Here is a 13,919-nt window from a genome sequence, read left to right as displayed (position 1 = left end):
AAATGCAAAAATGAAATTATTTGGGAAAAAAACAATTACCTAAATTTTCTTGTGCCACAAAGGTCCAAACTACAATCATGAATCACTCACTAAAGAGTCACAAGTGCAAAATAGAATCTAAATAAAATAATATTAAGACCATAAAATGGAACAATTACATAAGTTTTTATCTTATCAAATATAACAGATTGGATAACATGTCAAAATAAATCATGATAAATAAATAAATTTTAAAATTGAATCGGTTTATCTGACTTTTTACGATTTTTATAAATAACTGATATATTAAATATGAATGTAAAAAGCATAATATTAAACATTTGGATAAACTTCGAATAACTTCAATTTGTCCGAGCTTTTTCTGTTTTGACTATTTTATTATTTTACCAGTTCAATCCAGTTGAGACAAATATCAGCAAAATCGATCCATTTTATGATAAACAGATTAAAACTGTATATATCTGACAATTAACAATATTCTCAAAGATTCTACTCGATCATGAATTATCGAACGGAAGAAGAAACATAACAAGAGGGGGGGGGGGGAAGAGGGAAATTAGTTAGAGAAGTGAAATGTCGTTTTTGCCCTTTTGGGTATACGCAGTTTATAACGTGTTTTACACTACAGGTTTTGTTATAAAAAAGTACACGCAAAAACCGGTATGTTATATAGTTATAAATCCATGCTAATAGTATTGGACTTTTTGGTCCTATAAATACCCATAAAAGACTTCATGTTTTTCCAACATCCCACCAAACACATCTCATATCACATTCTTTGAAACCTAAAACACAAGAAGCAAAGGAAGCCACTACATCTTCAAGTAAGTGCAAATTCTACCTTAAAACTTTCTTTAAATTTTGCCCACAAAAATTCTAAACCAGTTTTCTATCAAAAACAGTTATTTTGTATAGGTATACAACTGTAGACAGATAAAGTACAGTTCATTATATCGGTTATAGCAATAAAAGCAAGAGACTTTCAGTATGCTAAGAATACTGAAAGTCTTGTTCGTGTTTAGTACCGTAGCATTTCAGAGTAATGGTTTGAGCTTCTTGATCCACAATGTACTCTATTCAAGGTCTGTTTGCTAGCAGTTTTTAATAAGACTCATAGTGAGCTATACATGATTGTTTGATAGTGGTTTAATGATATAAAAGTGGTTTATTCAGTAAGTTTCATTAGGAGGGGGTTTATGTAGAAAGTCAAGTTTTTTCTAAACATGTCCTTTTAATTAAAGAACAAGCTTCCTTCGTTTATGAAAAAACCATCCCGAACAAAAACATTCATGATCTATGCAGACAGTTTTATCCACAGAGGATTTAAAGGAAAACCAACCAAATAGTCCCTTAGTTCTGGCTGAAAATGATGTAGATACCTTTTTTCGATGAAATAAACAGGACCCATAATCGTATTCTTGTTTTTTTTTCTCGTATCAACGTTAAATACCAATACTACCCCTGGTAACATTTTATGTCTTGGTATGTTTCTTTTGCAGATGAGAGAGATGATATGGTTGTTTGTGGTGGTATTGTTGGGGGTGGCAAGTATGGGAGGGGTTGAGGGTAGAAAGGTAAAAGCATTAGAAGGGTCATTAGAATACACAGCAATAAACTGTAGGGGCCATAGTGCATCAATAACAGATTTTGGAGGGGTTGGAGATGGCAAAACTCTAAATACGAGGGCCTTTCAGGAAGCAGTGAATAAATTGAGCCAATACGGCTCAGACGGCGGGGCTCAGCTCTATGTACCGGCTGGTCAATGGCTGACTGGCAGCTTCAATCTCACAAGCCATTTTACTCTTTTTCTTCACAAGGATGCCACCCTCCTTGCTTCCCAGGTATTTGACTTTTGTAAGTCAAACTTATATTTTTTTTTAATTTTTTACATATTCTTATTTTTTTAATTTTCAATATAATTTTTTTTATATATATATTTGAATATTTATTGTTAATTTTTATATAATTTTATAATTTTCTTAAAAATTAAACATATTTTTATTAATTTAAAAATTAAAAACAACTTGTTTGACATTTAAAGTCAAAATGGAGGAAATTCGCTAATTAGCAATTACATAACTTGCGTAAAGAACTGTTTGGTAGTTGCTGAATGGTTTGGTGCAAAATAATTAAGTGGTCAGAATGATCAATAGACTCTCATGATATAATGCAAAATGAAATATAATTGTTTGATAATTGTTTACAATGAAATTAGTTTACTAAATGGTTAAAGGAGACCCATGATGTAAAATCATTCAGAGAACTTTAGAACCATCAAGAGACATTTTTTTTCTTTCAAACAAGATTCACCTCTTAACGATTCATAGACTGCCTTTTAATGGAACTATTAAGAGGTAAACATCCATACCTACAAATTTCCCCATCACAAAAATCAGACCAGCTTTTTACATTCACAATGCATGAATTAAATCAGATACATTATTGAAATATTTTACATAAAAGACAAAAGTACAGACAACCATAAAGGTATTATTCTTGGCTTGTTTTGGACATGTGATATTGATTTGGCCTTACTTGAATAATAAAAGTTTAAACTTGTAATAAATAAATAATATATTTTTATTTTATTTAAAATAATACTTGATTAAACATATAATATATATATTGCTAAATGTAAATTGTATGAAAAAATAACGTAGTTTAACTTGATTTCTGTTTTAGGTAACGTACTTTTAGAACTTTCATTTTTGTACCTAAGATGTAAAGTTTTAAACATTTAAGTACCCGAATAACCGGTTACCATTCTGATATGGTATCCAACTCAATATTATTTGCAGAAACATTAACCGGATACCACATCAACATGGTAATTGGTTAATGCTTCAACTGTTTACCCGGGTACTTAAATGTTTAAAGCTTTTCATCTTAGATACCAAAATGAAAGTTTTAAAAATACGTTATCCAAAATAAAAATCAAGTTAAAGTACGTTATTTTTTCATACAATTTGCTTATTGCTAATTATATAGGTAAATACATAAATGAATATTTATAATATTGGAAACATTTTATTTTCTTAGACAATTTAAATTTAAAATATTGTATTTTTAAGAAAAAAAGTAGAAAACACTTATAAATCAAATTTAAAATCATTATTTTTTTAAAAAAATAACACAAAATTCGAAGTAAATAACCCAAAATTACTGGTTCTAACAGTTCTCAGTATTTTTATAGTTCTTATTTGATTATTTTCCATTATTTATTTCAAACGATAAATAACCATTTTGAGTTCAACAACCATAGGATATAAATCAATGGCCAGTGATCGATCCCCTCCCATCGTACGGTCACGGAAGGGATGCAGCCGGGGGAAGGTACATTAGTCTTCTATTCGGGACAAATCTCACCGACGTCATCATCACAGGTGAAATTACCAAATTAGACATCAATTTTTTAACAGTTTTTGTTTTAAATTCTCGAAATTTAATCTTGACCATCGGATTAGGTGACAACGGCACGATCGACGGCCAAGGCTTGCTTTGGTGGCAAAAATTCCACGGGAAAAAATTGAAATACACCCGACCCTACCTGTTTGAGATCATGTATTCAGATACCATTCAAATATCGAATGTTACTTTCTTAAATTCTCCATCATGGAATGTTCATCCGGTTTATAGCAGGTAATAATCATTTTACGACTAGCATATTCGTTCGGATACTGAAATTTCCGAAAATACCCTTTTTCGTGTACAAATACCGTATTCAAAGGGTAAGCGGTTTATTAGTTCAGTTTTGAACGAAGTGCAAATCCGTTCTTTCTTATAAAACCCGCTTTAATAGGATTAAAAGGAATCATGAAAGCTTTTAAACCAAACTAAACCAACCATTTCAATTTCGATTCGGTTCGGTTTTTGTTCATTGTTTAAATATCAAGGGAGCTATATGAAAATTAAGGATAGTATAGGGATCAAAATTGTAATTTATACAATTTCACATTTTGCCCCTACAATGCAAATATGTGACAATTCAGTCCAATCTAATCTTTAACCTTATATGTGTTGTATTGCAGCAACATTATTTTACAAGGGATTACAATTTTGGCTCCAATTCAATCTCCAAACACCGATGGAATTAACCCCGGTTAGTTCTGACCTCAGTTACTTTCGTCTCGGTTTTTCTGGTTAATCGAATTTTCAGTAACGGTAACAAATGTAACGTGTAACAGATTCTTGCTCAAACACAAGAATAGAGGACACGTATATTGTCTCGGGAGACGATTGTGTAGCGGTAAAGAGTGGTTGGGACGAATACGGTATATCATACGGCATGCCGACAGAACACCTGATCATCAGACGACTCACGTGCATCTCCCCTTACAGTGCCGCCATTGCCCTCGGAAGCGAAATGTCAGGCGGGATCCGCGACGTGAGGGCCGAGGACATCGTCGCCATCAACACCGAATCGGCCGTCAGGATCAAGACAGGGGTCGGCCGCGGTGGATACGTGAAGGACATTTACGTAAAAGGCATGACGCTGCATACCATGAAATGGGTGTTCTGGATCACCGGAAACTACGGGTCCCACGCCGACACTCACTGGGACCCAAAAGCAGTTCCGATCATCCAGAACATAAACTACCAAAACGTGGTGGCGGAAAACGTCACCATGGCGGCCCGGCTAGAGGGGATCTCGGGGGACAGTTTTACAGGGATTTGTATATCGAACGCGACCATCGGGATGCGGGTCAAGGCGAAAAAGGTTCCTTGGACTTGTAGTGATATTGAAGGGGTGACTAGTGGTGTGGTTCCAAAGCCATGTGACTTGTTGCCTGACCAAGGGGTTGAGAAGATTGGGATGTGCACTTTTCCACAAGAGAAACTAGAAATAGACAATATTGAGCTTAAAAAGTGTTCTTATGTAATGGCTTAATTGTGGGGCCCTCTTCTCAAATACTTGTATTTTATGCAGTAAAAGTTATACGTCGTACTGTATTTGACGGTTTCAGATGCATTTGTATTATATATGGAGGTAGCGGAATGTTTCTCGTGTTGTTAAAATGGGTATTGATCAAGATTTTGTGTTCTATAAAGAGTAAAGAATTTAGGGTGTGTTTGGCATACAGGTCGGTAAACTAGTTATTACTCGTGAATTAGCTGATAAACTAGTCATATTTGATAAAAACTAACTGATAAACTAGGTGTTTGTTGATAAACTGGTCGTTTTTGTTTGTAAAAATTAGTTGATATACCAATTTTTTTTGATTAACCTGGATATCCAACCCGCTATGCGAGCCTACTAATTCCAGGGTGACCACCTGCTTTGCAGATAACCCGAAGTCACCGCATTTGAACCTCCGTGGCCACAAGGGGATTTTTTATTTCTCCTTGGATTTGAACCTGAGACCTCTTAGTACTTTTGACCTTTGGAGCCAAGCTTAAACCAATTTGACACCACCCTTGTGGTTTTGATATACCAACTTATATTTGTCAAACATGGTCGTAGTTTTCATTATAAGAACCCTAATTTATATGAAAAACGTCAAAAAAAAAACTATAAAAGAGTGGAGAATCACTCGAGGTTATACGGTAATTTCATTTTCTAGAGGTTAAATGTAACATCATCTGTCAAAAGTACCAGATATTGTCCGCTTTATATTACAATGGACTCACGGCTTTTAAACAGTCTGATAGAAGAGGTATCTGGTCCTTATAAGACAACTTTTGTTCCTCTCCCCAACCGATCTTGGATCTTAAATTCCATCCCTCCCCCTCGCGTGCACGAACCCCAACATCCTTACCGGCCTTGAATCCCGAACCTGATCGTGCATGAAAGTTGTACATTTCCCAGAATTCAAGAATCTCGACTCTATAAAATGTAGCATTTTCTTTCGTTAAACAAGAAATTGCCATCTGAATTTGAAACGAGAAGCAACTGAGCAGGGGTATGCAGGAGGGTGTTCCAACATGAGATATTGTTTCCGGGTCTCCAAAAAGATCAGAAGGGTCATAAAACTGGAAAGAACAAGCTTGAATAAATTCCAAAACAGAACAAACGTTGCAATCTGGATTTGTTTGAACTTTCTAAAAGTGGAAAGAACATTATGTGTATAATACAGTCATTCTAGGATCATGTCACAATTATCTAACTAGTATACATATAAATATATATATATATATATATATATATATATATAATACATATATATAGCACCTATGCATATATATGTATATATATCTCTTGACTGAGTGAGTCCATCCCACTCAGTGAGTCGGGTCAGGATTGAATTTTACAGACTCCCTCCATATGAGCTCTTTGATATTCTCCTCAGTGCAGGATGGCTGCTCGAAGTCAAAACTGAACGGCCTCGGGCAAACCGGCTCTTCGTTGATATCGTGAAGGGGTGCCAAGTACGGGTGGCAAAGAGCCTCATCAACTGCAAAAAGAAACCGGAAATAATCCAAACTGACTCAACAAATCCCACTCGATAGTAAGGTCTAGAGGGTGAGATGTATGCAGATCTGATCTTACTTTCCAATTTTACCCTTAAATATGAGATAGATAAATTCATAACTCCCTCTACTATCAAGGGTAAAATGGTAATTTAGTTAATTAAAAAAATGGAACAATTACACATTTCTAAAACTGTATTCCTTTTTCATTATGGACAGTTATTTATAGACGATGTAGTAACCATTTGTCAATTGCCATCAACATAAGTTTATAGAAATCTATTAGGGTCTAGAGGGTGAGATGCACATAGACCTCATCTCTACTTTCCAATTCTACCCTTAAATATAAGATGGAGAAATTCATTACCTCCGCTACTGTTAGGGGTAAAATAGTCATTTAGTCAATTAAAAAAAATGTAATAATCACACATTTCTAAAGTTGTCTGCCTTTCTCATCTTGAACAATTATTTTGAGACCGATGTAGTAACTATTTGTCAATTGCCATCAACATAAATTTGTAAAAATCTATTTTTTTTCTTTCTAAACTCGTATAATTAGTGAAAAGCAAGTGGTATATACCTGTAATACGCCTATTTGGGTCGAAAACGAGCATCTTTTCGAGCAAATCCAGAGCACCAGGAGATTTGTTCGGGAATCTAGCAGAGAATTGTTGCTTTGGATACTGAGGAAGTTGCCTAACGTATCTTCGGGCGTTATCACTTCTGAGAAATCCAAGACTCGCGTCATCCGGTGAACCAATGAGCTATACCAAAAAAGGAAATTTTTTTAATGAACCATCTTTTTAGGCATACTACAAATGGCGCACATAATGATAACACGCCACTCGTTTACACCATTTACAGACGATCTTTATTTTCTGGGCTCCGTCCTGATTCTTTCTTCTCGCATCAAGAAAATTGGGCCCAAAATCAAGAATCACGTATGCATGGGATTTACTGGGTTTGTTTTGGACAATAAATAGATTGGACCCACAAAATGTTAAATAGCCAAAACAAATAAATAATCACGGGACTTTAACCGTTGCCACCGGATCGATATTTCCCATGATGGTGGACAACCCTTTGTATCGAATCAATGAATTCATGTCTAAGCAAAAACAAAATATATATACACACACATATAAGGTTGGGTTCCGGTGAGAAGGGAAGTTAAGGTGAGAAGCGTAAGAAGAGATCTCTACTCTTGAATCAATCCTAATTGAATGTCAACATTAATGAGGTGCACCGAGATGCACCGGATCAATTCACTTCTAAACCGCAATTCATGGGTGGGCATGAGATTAAAAGTGATCAAGTCTTCTTATGCTTCTTACTTCTCACACGATCCTTCCCCTGTATATATATATATATATATATATATATATATATGTATATATATATATATATATGTCACCATGTTAAACATATGCAAATCTTCATACCCAACAAAGATGTCTTAAAGACCATGTTGGGTAACCATAAGCTACCTTATTTTTTGAGCTTATTGAAAAAACCCTGTGTGGTTACCCATAAGTGAGGTTTCTGAAAAACTGCTTCAAGTAGTGTTTCAATAAGCTTCAAGAGTTTTTTCGCAGTTTTTTTTCCAATTATACCCTTTATATTCTTCTAATTATTTTTTCAACATATCCTTTTAGGATATTTTACAGTGTCATCTAGCTTATCAACTAGTTTTAACGAAGCATGACTAGTTTATCAATTAACTTATTAACCAACAACTAGCTTTTCAGCTAACAACCATATTTTCGGAGCATCTCCAACAACTATGCTATAATTTTTCAGGAATAGAGTATCAAAAACCAAAATCTCTAAAAAAACTACATCCAACTCCATCAACTACTCTATTTTAGCAACTCCAACATCATTTATATTATTAAAATATTTTATGAATTCATCATCCCAACACACTTTAAAAACTTTACAAAAATTACAACACATTCGATCTCATTGGTGGAAACAATTAAAATAATATATCTCTCTCCTTAATATTGTGTTATAGACATTTCTTCAAATATGGAGATTCCTACCTTCTAGCTTATTGAATAGGCCGCTTTCTATATCATTAAGCCACTAACAAACAATCATGTAACCAATGGGCCTTTGGCCTAGCGGTATCGTATCCCTTGGCCTTCTAGGAGGTCAGGGGTTCCAACCTCATCATAGATGAGGAGGGTGTGTGAGTTTATTTGTTGCATTTGCCGTATATAAATATTATATACTTCAAAAAAAAAAAAAACAAATAATCATGTATAGCTAACCGAATAAGTTGTGGGTTCCATTAGCTCATTAAGCTGCTAACAAACAGGCACTAAATCTCCCATAAGAAAACCAAGCAAACGAAAGGTACCCAATATATCCCACTCAAAGGAGGGTCCGGGGTATCATGTATGCAGATATTTCCTCCACCCAAAGGGGTAGAGAAGTCTTTTCCGTTAAGACCCCTGCCTAGCAAAAAAGTTTTAGGGCTTAAAGGACTAGAAAACTTGATTACCTCGGTGATGAGTCTAAGTTGATGAACGTAATCTTTGCCCGGGAACAAGGGTTGTCGGGTCATGATTTCACCAAGAATGCAACCTACCGACCAGATGTCAATTGCCGCCGTGTATTCTGAACAATTTAAGAGCAACTCCGGGGCCCGGTACCACCGAGTAACGACATACTCGGTCATGAAGTCGGTTTCAGATGTTGTCCTTGCAAGTCCAAAATCTCCGATTTTTAGGTCACAATTAGCATTCAGAAGCAAGTTGCTCGGTTTTAGATCACGATGCAAGACATGTGCAGAATGAACGTATTTGAGTCCTCGAAGAATTTGGTACAGAAAATACTGCATACAATAATCAAAAAGCATCAATCTCAACAAAAATTAATAGTCATTAGGATAAATCAATTCTCCCTCCGTCCCAAAATGAATGTCCACAATGAAAAAGGCGGACAATTCTAGAGATGTGTAATTATTACACTTTTTAAATTAACTAAATGACAACTTTACCCTTACACTGTGTTCCCAAAACCTTCTTTACGAAGGAAAGGGAAGGGAAGGGAAGTAAAAGAAATGGTGTTCTTGAAACTTTTGTTGGAGAGAAAGGAAAGGAATCAGAAGAAAAATAATCATAAATTTCCTCAAAAAATTTCCTTCCAAACATGGAAGGAAAGAGAAGGAAAATGAAAGAAATTAAAACCCTTTTAAAAAGATCATTAAAATTACAAAACTACCCAACTTTTCATTATAAAGGATATATTTTTAAAGGGTATATTTATAAAAAAGACATCTTTCTTTTCCTTTCTCTCTTGTTCAAGAACATGAAAAATTATTTTCTTTTTTTTCATTTCCTTCCTTTTCATTCCCTATCGAGAACACAAATGAAAAAAAATATTTTCCTTTCCTTTCTTTTCCATCCTTTTTCTTTTCTTTTCTCCCAAATTCGAGAACACAACGTTAATAATAGAGGGAGTAATGAATTTCTCCATCTCATAGTTAAAAGGATAAAATCGGAAAGTAGGCACTTACTTCTGAAAGTGGACACTTTTGGGACGAACTAAAATAAAAACATGACGAAAGGGCCTTTGACCTATCGGTATCAGGAGGTAAAGGGTTCATACCTCACTAAACGTGAAATGGGTGTGTGAGTTCATTTGCAGTATATACATATTATAAACTTTCTTTTTAAATGTGGACACTTGTTTTGGGACGGAGAAAGTAAAATAACTTCCTCAGTGGGATATCCTAAAATAAAAGAAGCACAATGGCCATGAAGGGTGCGTTTTGTAAGTGGACGGGCTTGGACAGACGAGAGTGAGGTAGGCAGGTGAAAGAATTATGGAAGGTTTTAGGGTTTTAATTTGACATGTATTTTAGTAATTTACCAATCTTGTCTCATCTCCGTGATTTTTGTTTCACCTATTTTGGTGGGACAAAAAAATGCATTTTTGTCCCACTCAAGGTCACGTTAACAGGTTTCCCAACCATATGCGAGCATGGTAACTTTATTAAAATAATTCTGACAAAGCATCAAGAGAGTGGGGGCCAAACCCGACAATGATCATCGGCCAAAGGTTGGTTTGAGCGTATTATCTGATGAAGATCGGTGTCCATTAACTCATAAACGATGTATACATCATTGAAATTTTCCTTCTGTGGAGGTCGTATGATGTCTTTGATTGCGATAACCTACAAAGACAAGCATGAGATAATAGGAAACAAAATAATTGGTTAATAAATAAATGTAAGTTAACATAAAGGGTAATCATGCAAATAAGTAAACATTTATGAATGATTAAATTTGTCTGAGTCAAGTTGAGCCAAGCAGTTCGAGCATACACTTTTCCGAGCCAAACATGCTCATATGTTCATAAATCGTACAATAAAAATATAGAAATTATCAAACTCGAGTCAATAAACGATTTAATCAATCGCGAGTTCGAGCTCATATGCGAGCATCGAGCTTAAGCACGATAACTCAAAAAATATTCGAGCTCGAGCCCTAGATTGAAAAAGTGATTCGAGCTTGAGCCTAGTATAATTTTATCAAGGCGAGCTCGAATAGCCTACTTTTCAACTCGGTTCAGCTCGTTTACACCCCTAGGCGGACTTATGAAGGTCGAAGGAGCCAAGGGGGTTCCGTTCACCTGCTCAACCGATTTTTGCAAGTAATTTCTTTTTGGGGTATGAAAGGTGCACATGGTAAACTTTGAGGGTGCTCCGAGATACCAGAAAATACAAGGGACATCAGCCAAAAAAACCGAAAATGTCCCTCAAAATCAACCAAAAAACTTTCAAAAAAAATCCTTCAAGATCAACCAAAATACGGAAGAAATCCCCCGAAATGGTGGAATACGGCTAAAGACATTGGGCTTAAGCCTAAGACCTAGTCTTGCGTCTTACCTAAAAGGTCCCCATTTGAAAAAAAAAATGTATTTTATTCCCCAAATTGGCACAATTGACTTTTCCCCGGGTCAAACAACCTTGACTTTTCCACAAGATCAAACCGCGACTCTACAAACCTTTGATCCACCCTAAAGGGGACCCCACCTCCGGGTGGGGTTTACTAGACTCGTTTGGTTTCAATTCAAGCAACTATAAACGTTAAGAAAGGAAGCTCACATTTTCATGATCCATATGACGGAGAAGCTTGATCTCTCTCAAAGTTCGTTTGGCATCTATTCGGTTGTCGAATGCATTACCGATTTTCTTGATGGCAACTTCTTCATGTGTCTCCGCGTTCATTGCCGCACTGTAATAAATATACGAAGGACGGTCAATTTTCTTGAGAAAAATAGGGGATTAATCCGACCCTATCACTCATACTTCAAATAGGTTCAGAAATGAACTACAAATGATTAGTATACTTCCCTCTGCCCCAAAATTCAGTTTGTACCAAAAATAAGGGTCCACTTTCAAAAGTAAGTGCCTACTTTCCAATTCTACCCTTATGGAAAGATTCGTTACTCTCTCTATTATCAAGGGTAAAATCGTCATTTAATTAATTAAAAAGTGTAACAATTACATATTTCTAAAACCGTGCGCCTTCTTCATTGACAAATGGCTAAAAAGTTGGTTGTTGGCTGAAAAGTTTGCTCATAAAATAGTCATGCTTGGTAAAAACTGCTTGATAAGCTGGATGACAATGTAAAATGACTTAAAAAGACAAATGTTGAAAATTAATTACATAAATATAAGGGCATAATTGAAAAAAAAGAAGTGAAAACCCCCCGCCAGATCATTTCAATATGCTAGCTTATGGCAATCCAAATAGGGCTTTTTCAATAAGCTCAAAAAATAAACCTATTTACGGCTGCAAAACATGGCATAAATCACCATTATAATGCTCATTCGTACACACAAAAACAAAGTTATATAGAAAGGGAAATTGACCAAAAATAGCCGATCTCCACAACCAAATTCACCTTTTAGCCACTTTTTCAATTGAATTCTCATTTTAGCCGGAGTTTAAGCAAATGTCGTGAACTCGACTTTCAGATTTAAAAAGAAACGCCTTTTTTGCGTAATGATTCAGATTTTTGCGTAAGGATTCGAATTTTTACGTAAGGAATCATTAGCAATAAGTTTTACTACTTTGGGAAGATTGCTCTGAAAAGGGCTAAAAAGTGAATCTCCTAATATATAAATGCAAGAATTCAAACTAATCAATCATGATTATGAGATCAAATTGAAAACCCTAATGAGATCAACAACTACATAAGAAACCCACATGATTTATTGAACATTCATCGATCAATTCACAATTACTTGCAAAAAACGATTAAAAATTCATTCATGAGAGATCTTCATCTCCAGATCCGAGCTTCAATACTACTCATCACGATCAAAAACAGTAAATCAAACTCAAAAACAGATCAAATACACAAATCTACATCCAATCATACTGAAAACTTCGAAATTAAGCAGCAAAATCAACGAGTTTTTCATACCATACGATACCGTAGGCTCCTCTACCAACAGGCCGGATCGGAGGAACGTACTTTCTAGAAACTTCGAAAAGGTTACCGTACACATTGTATTGAACATAACGACCACCATGAGTGATAATTCCTTTAATATGACTCTGATCTCCTGTAGTTGCAGAGCTGGATTCCATTAGAGACATGGATTTTTGGGTTTTTTTCTCTGGTTTTTTTGAGTAGAAAACACCCAGAAGATGGAAGAAAAATGGGGTATTGACCTTTTTAAAAGTTTGGGGAACTTTTGAACTGTAATTGGGTATGGAAATCCGTGAAGAAATTGACGTTTTCTGTTATCTTTTTGTGCTGTTGAAATGGACTTTTGATCAAACCACACACCTGTTATCAGGGTTTAGATTTTATTTCTTGATGAATCTTTGATGAAATTTGCTTTCTTTTTCTTTTTAGCAGTTAGAGGATTTAATGTTATCTTGAACACAACATACTCCCTTCAAAAGATACATCAAAATCGGGCTTTTTCGAGTTAGATCCGAGGCTTCCAAATCTGTTTTCAGTGGGTATATTCGGGCTTTACATTAGAAAAAACGTCCAATTGGGCTATTCTCGACTTGTTTTTTCGGGCTTAATCGGGTTTTTTTCAAGCCCTGCTTTGTCGGCCTAGGCCTGTCCTGAAAGTCTTGTACTGAACCACAAAGGTTGTGGCATAGTGATTTAAGGGCTGTTTGGTGGTTGCAGAATGGTTTAGTGCAAAATGATTAAGAGACTTTCATGATATAGTGCAAAATGAAATAAAATTGCTTGATAATTGTTACAATGAAATTAGGGTGCTGAATGGTTAAGGGATGTCCATGATACAAAATCATTCAGCGGGTTTTGAAATCATTAAGAGGCAAACTTTTTTTTTGTCAAACAAGATTCATCTCTTAACAATTTAGAGGCTGCCTCTTAATATAACTATTAATAGGTAAACAAACAACCCCTTAGTTCCTAAGGAATATGGTGGAATACATCATTTGTCCAGGGTTTGATTCCAAACATACATAGCAATTGTGTCCACTGAATTTATCATGGCT

At 35.3% G+C, this 13,919-nt stretch overlaps 2 protein-coding genes across 2 annotated transcripts; one reads left to right on the top strand and one right to left on the bottom strand.

The window, feature by feature from the left end:
* Positions 1–573: 573 nt before the first annotated feature.
* Positions 574–5,030, top strand: LOC112526449 (probable polygalacturonase). Its single transcript, XM_025136731.1, has 6 exons — positions 574–660; positions 1,500–1,841; positions 3,263–3,383; positions 3,465–3,639; positions 4,029–4,099; positions 4,185–5,030. The coding sequence occupies exons 1-6, from the start codon at positions 574–576 to the stop codon at positions 4,886–4,888; spliced, it is 1,500 nt and encodes a 499-aa protein (XP_024992499.1). The 3' UTR covers positions 4,889–5,030.
* Positions 5,031–6,141: 1,111 nt separating this feature from the next.
* On the bottom strand, positions 6,142–13,089 carry LOC112526493 (mitogen-activated protein kinase homolog MMK2). The gene is made up of 6 exons (XM_025136785.1): positions 12,856–13,089; positions 11,528–11,657; positions 10,457–10,594; positions 8,918–9,250; positions 6,989–7,172; positions 6,142–6,392 (listed from the first exon to the last, which is right to left on the bottom strand). Exons 1-6 carry the CDS (start codon positions 13,029–13,031, stop codon positions 6,220–6,222), a joined length of 1,134 nt encoding a protein of 377 aa, XP_024992553.1. The 5' UTR covers positions 13,032–13,089; the 3' UTR covers positions 6,142–6,219.
* Positions 13,090–13,919: the final 830 nt, after the last annotated feature.

This window comes from Cynara cardunculus (genome assembly GCF_001531365.2).
Source record: "Cynara cardunculus var. scolymus isolate 2C chromosome LG 14, CcrdV1, whole genome shotgun sequence".
Taxonomy (NCBI): domain Eukaryota; kingdom Viridiplantae; phylum Streptophyta; class Magnoliopsida; order Asterales; family Asteraceae; genus Cynara; species Cynara cardunculus.
This window is presented reverse-complemented; position numbering and strand designations above follow the sequence as displayed.

Excerpts from the sequence above, each read along its gene's own strand:
- LOC112526449 (XM_025136731.1), top strand. The coding sequence starts at position 574 with ATGTCGTTTTTGCCCTTTTGGGTATACGCAGTTTATAACGTGTTTTAC. Across the intron at positions 661-1,499 it reads AAAAGTACACGCAAAAACCG|ATGAGAGAGATGATATGGTT; the intron begins GTATGTTATATA and ends TTTCTTTTGCAG. Across the intron at positions 3,384-3,464 it reads CACCGACGTCATCATCACAG|GTGACAACGGCACGATCGAC; the intron begins GTGAAATTACCA and ends CCATCGGATTAG.
- LOC112526493 (XM_025136785.1), bottom strand. The coding sequence starts at position 13,031 with ATGTCTCTAATGGAATCCAGCTCTGCAACTACAGGAGATCAGAGTCAT. Across the intron at positions 11,658-12,855 it reads GGAGCCTACGGTATCGTATG|TGCGGCAATGAACGCGGAGA; the intron begins GTATGAAAAACT and ends TATTTATTACAG. Across the intron at positions 9,251-10,456 it reads TGGCCGATGATCATTGTCGG|TATTTTCTGTACCAAATTCT; the intron begins GTTTGGCCCCCA and ends TATTGTATGCAG.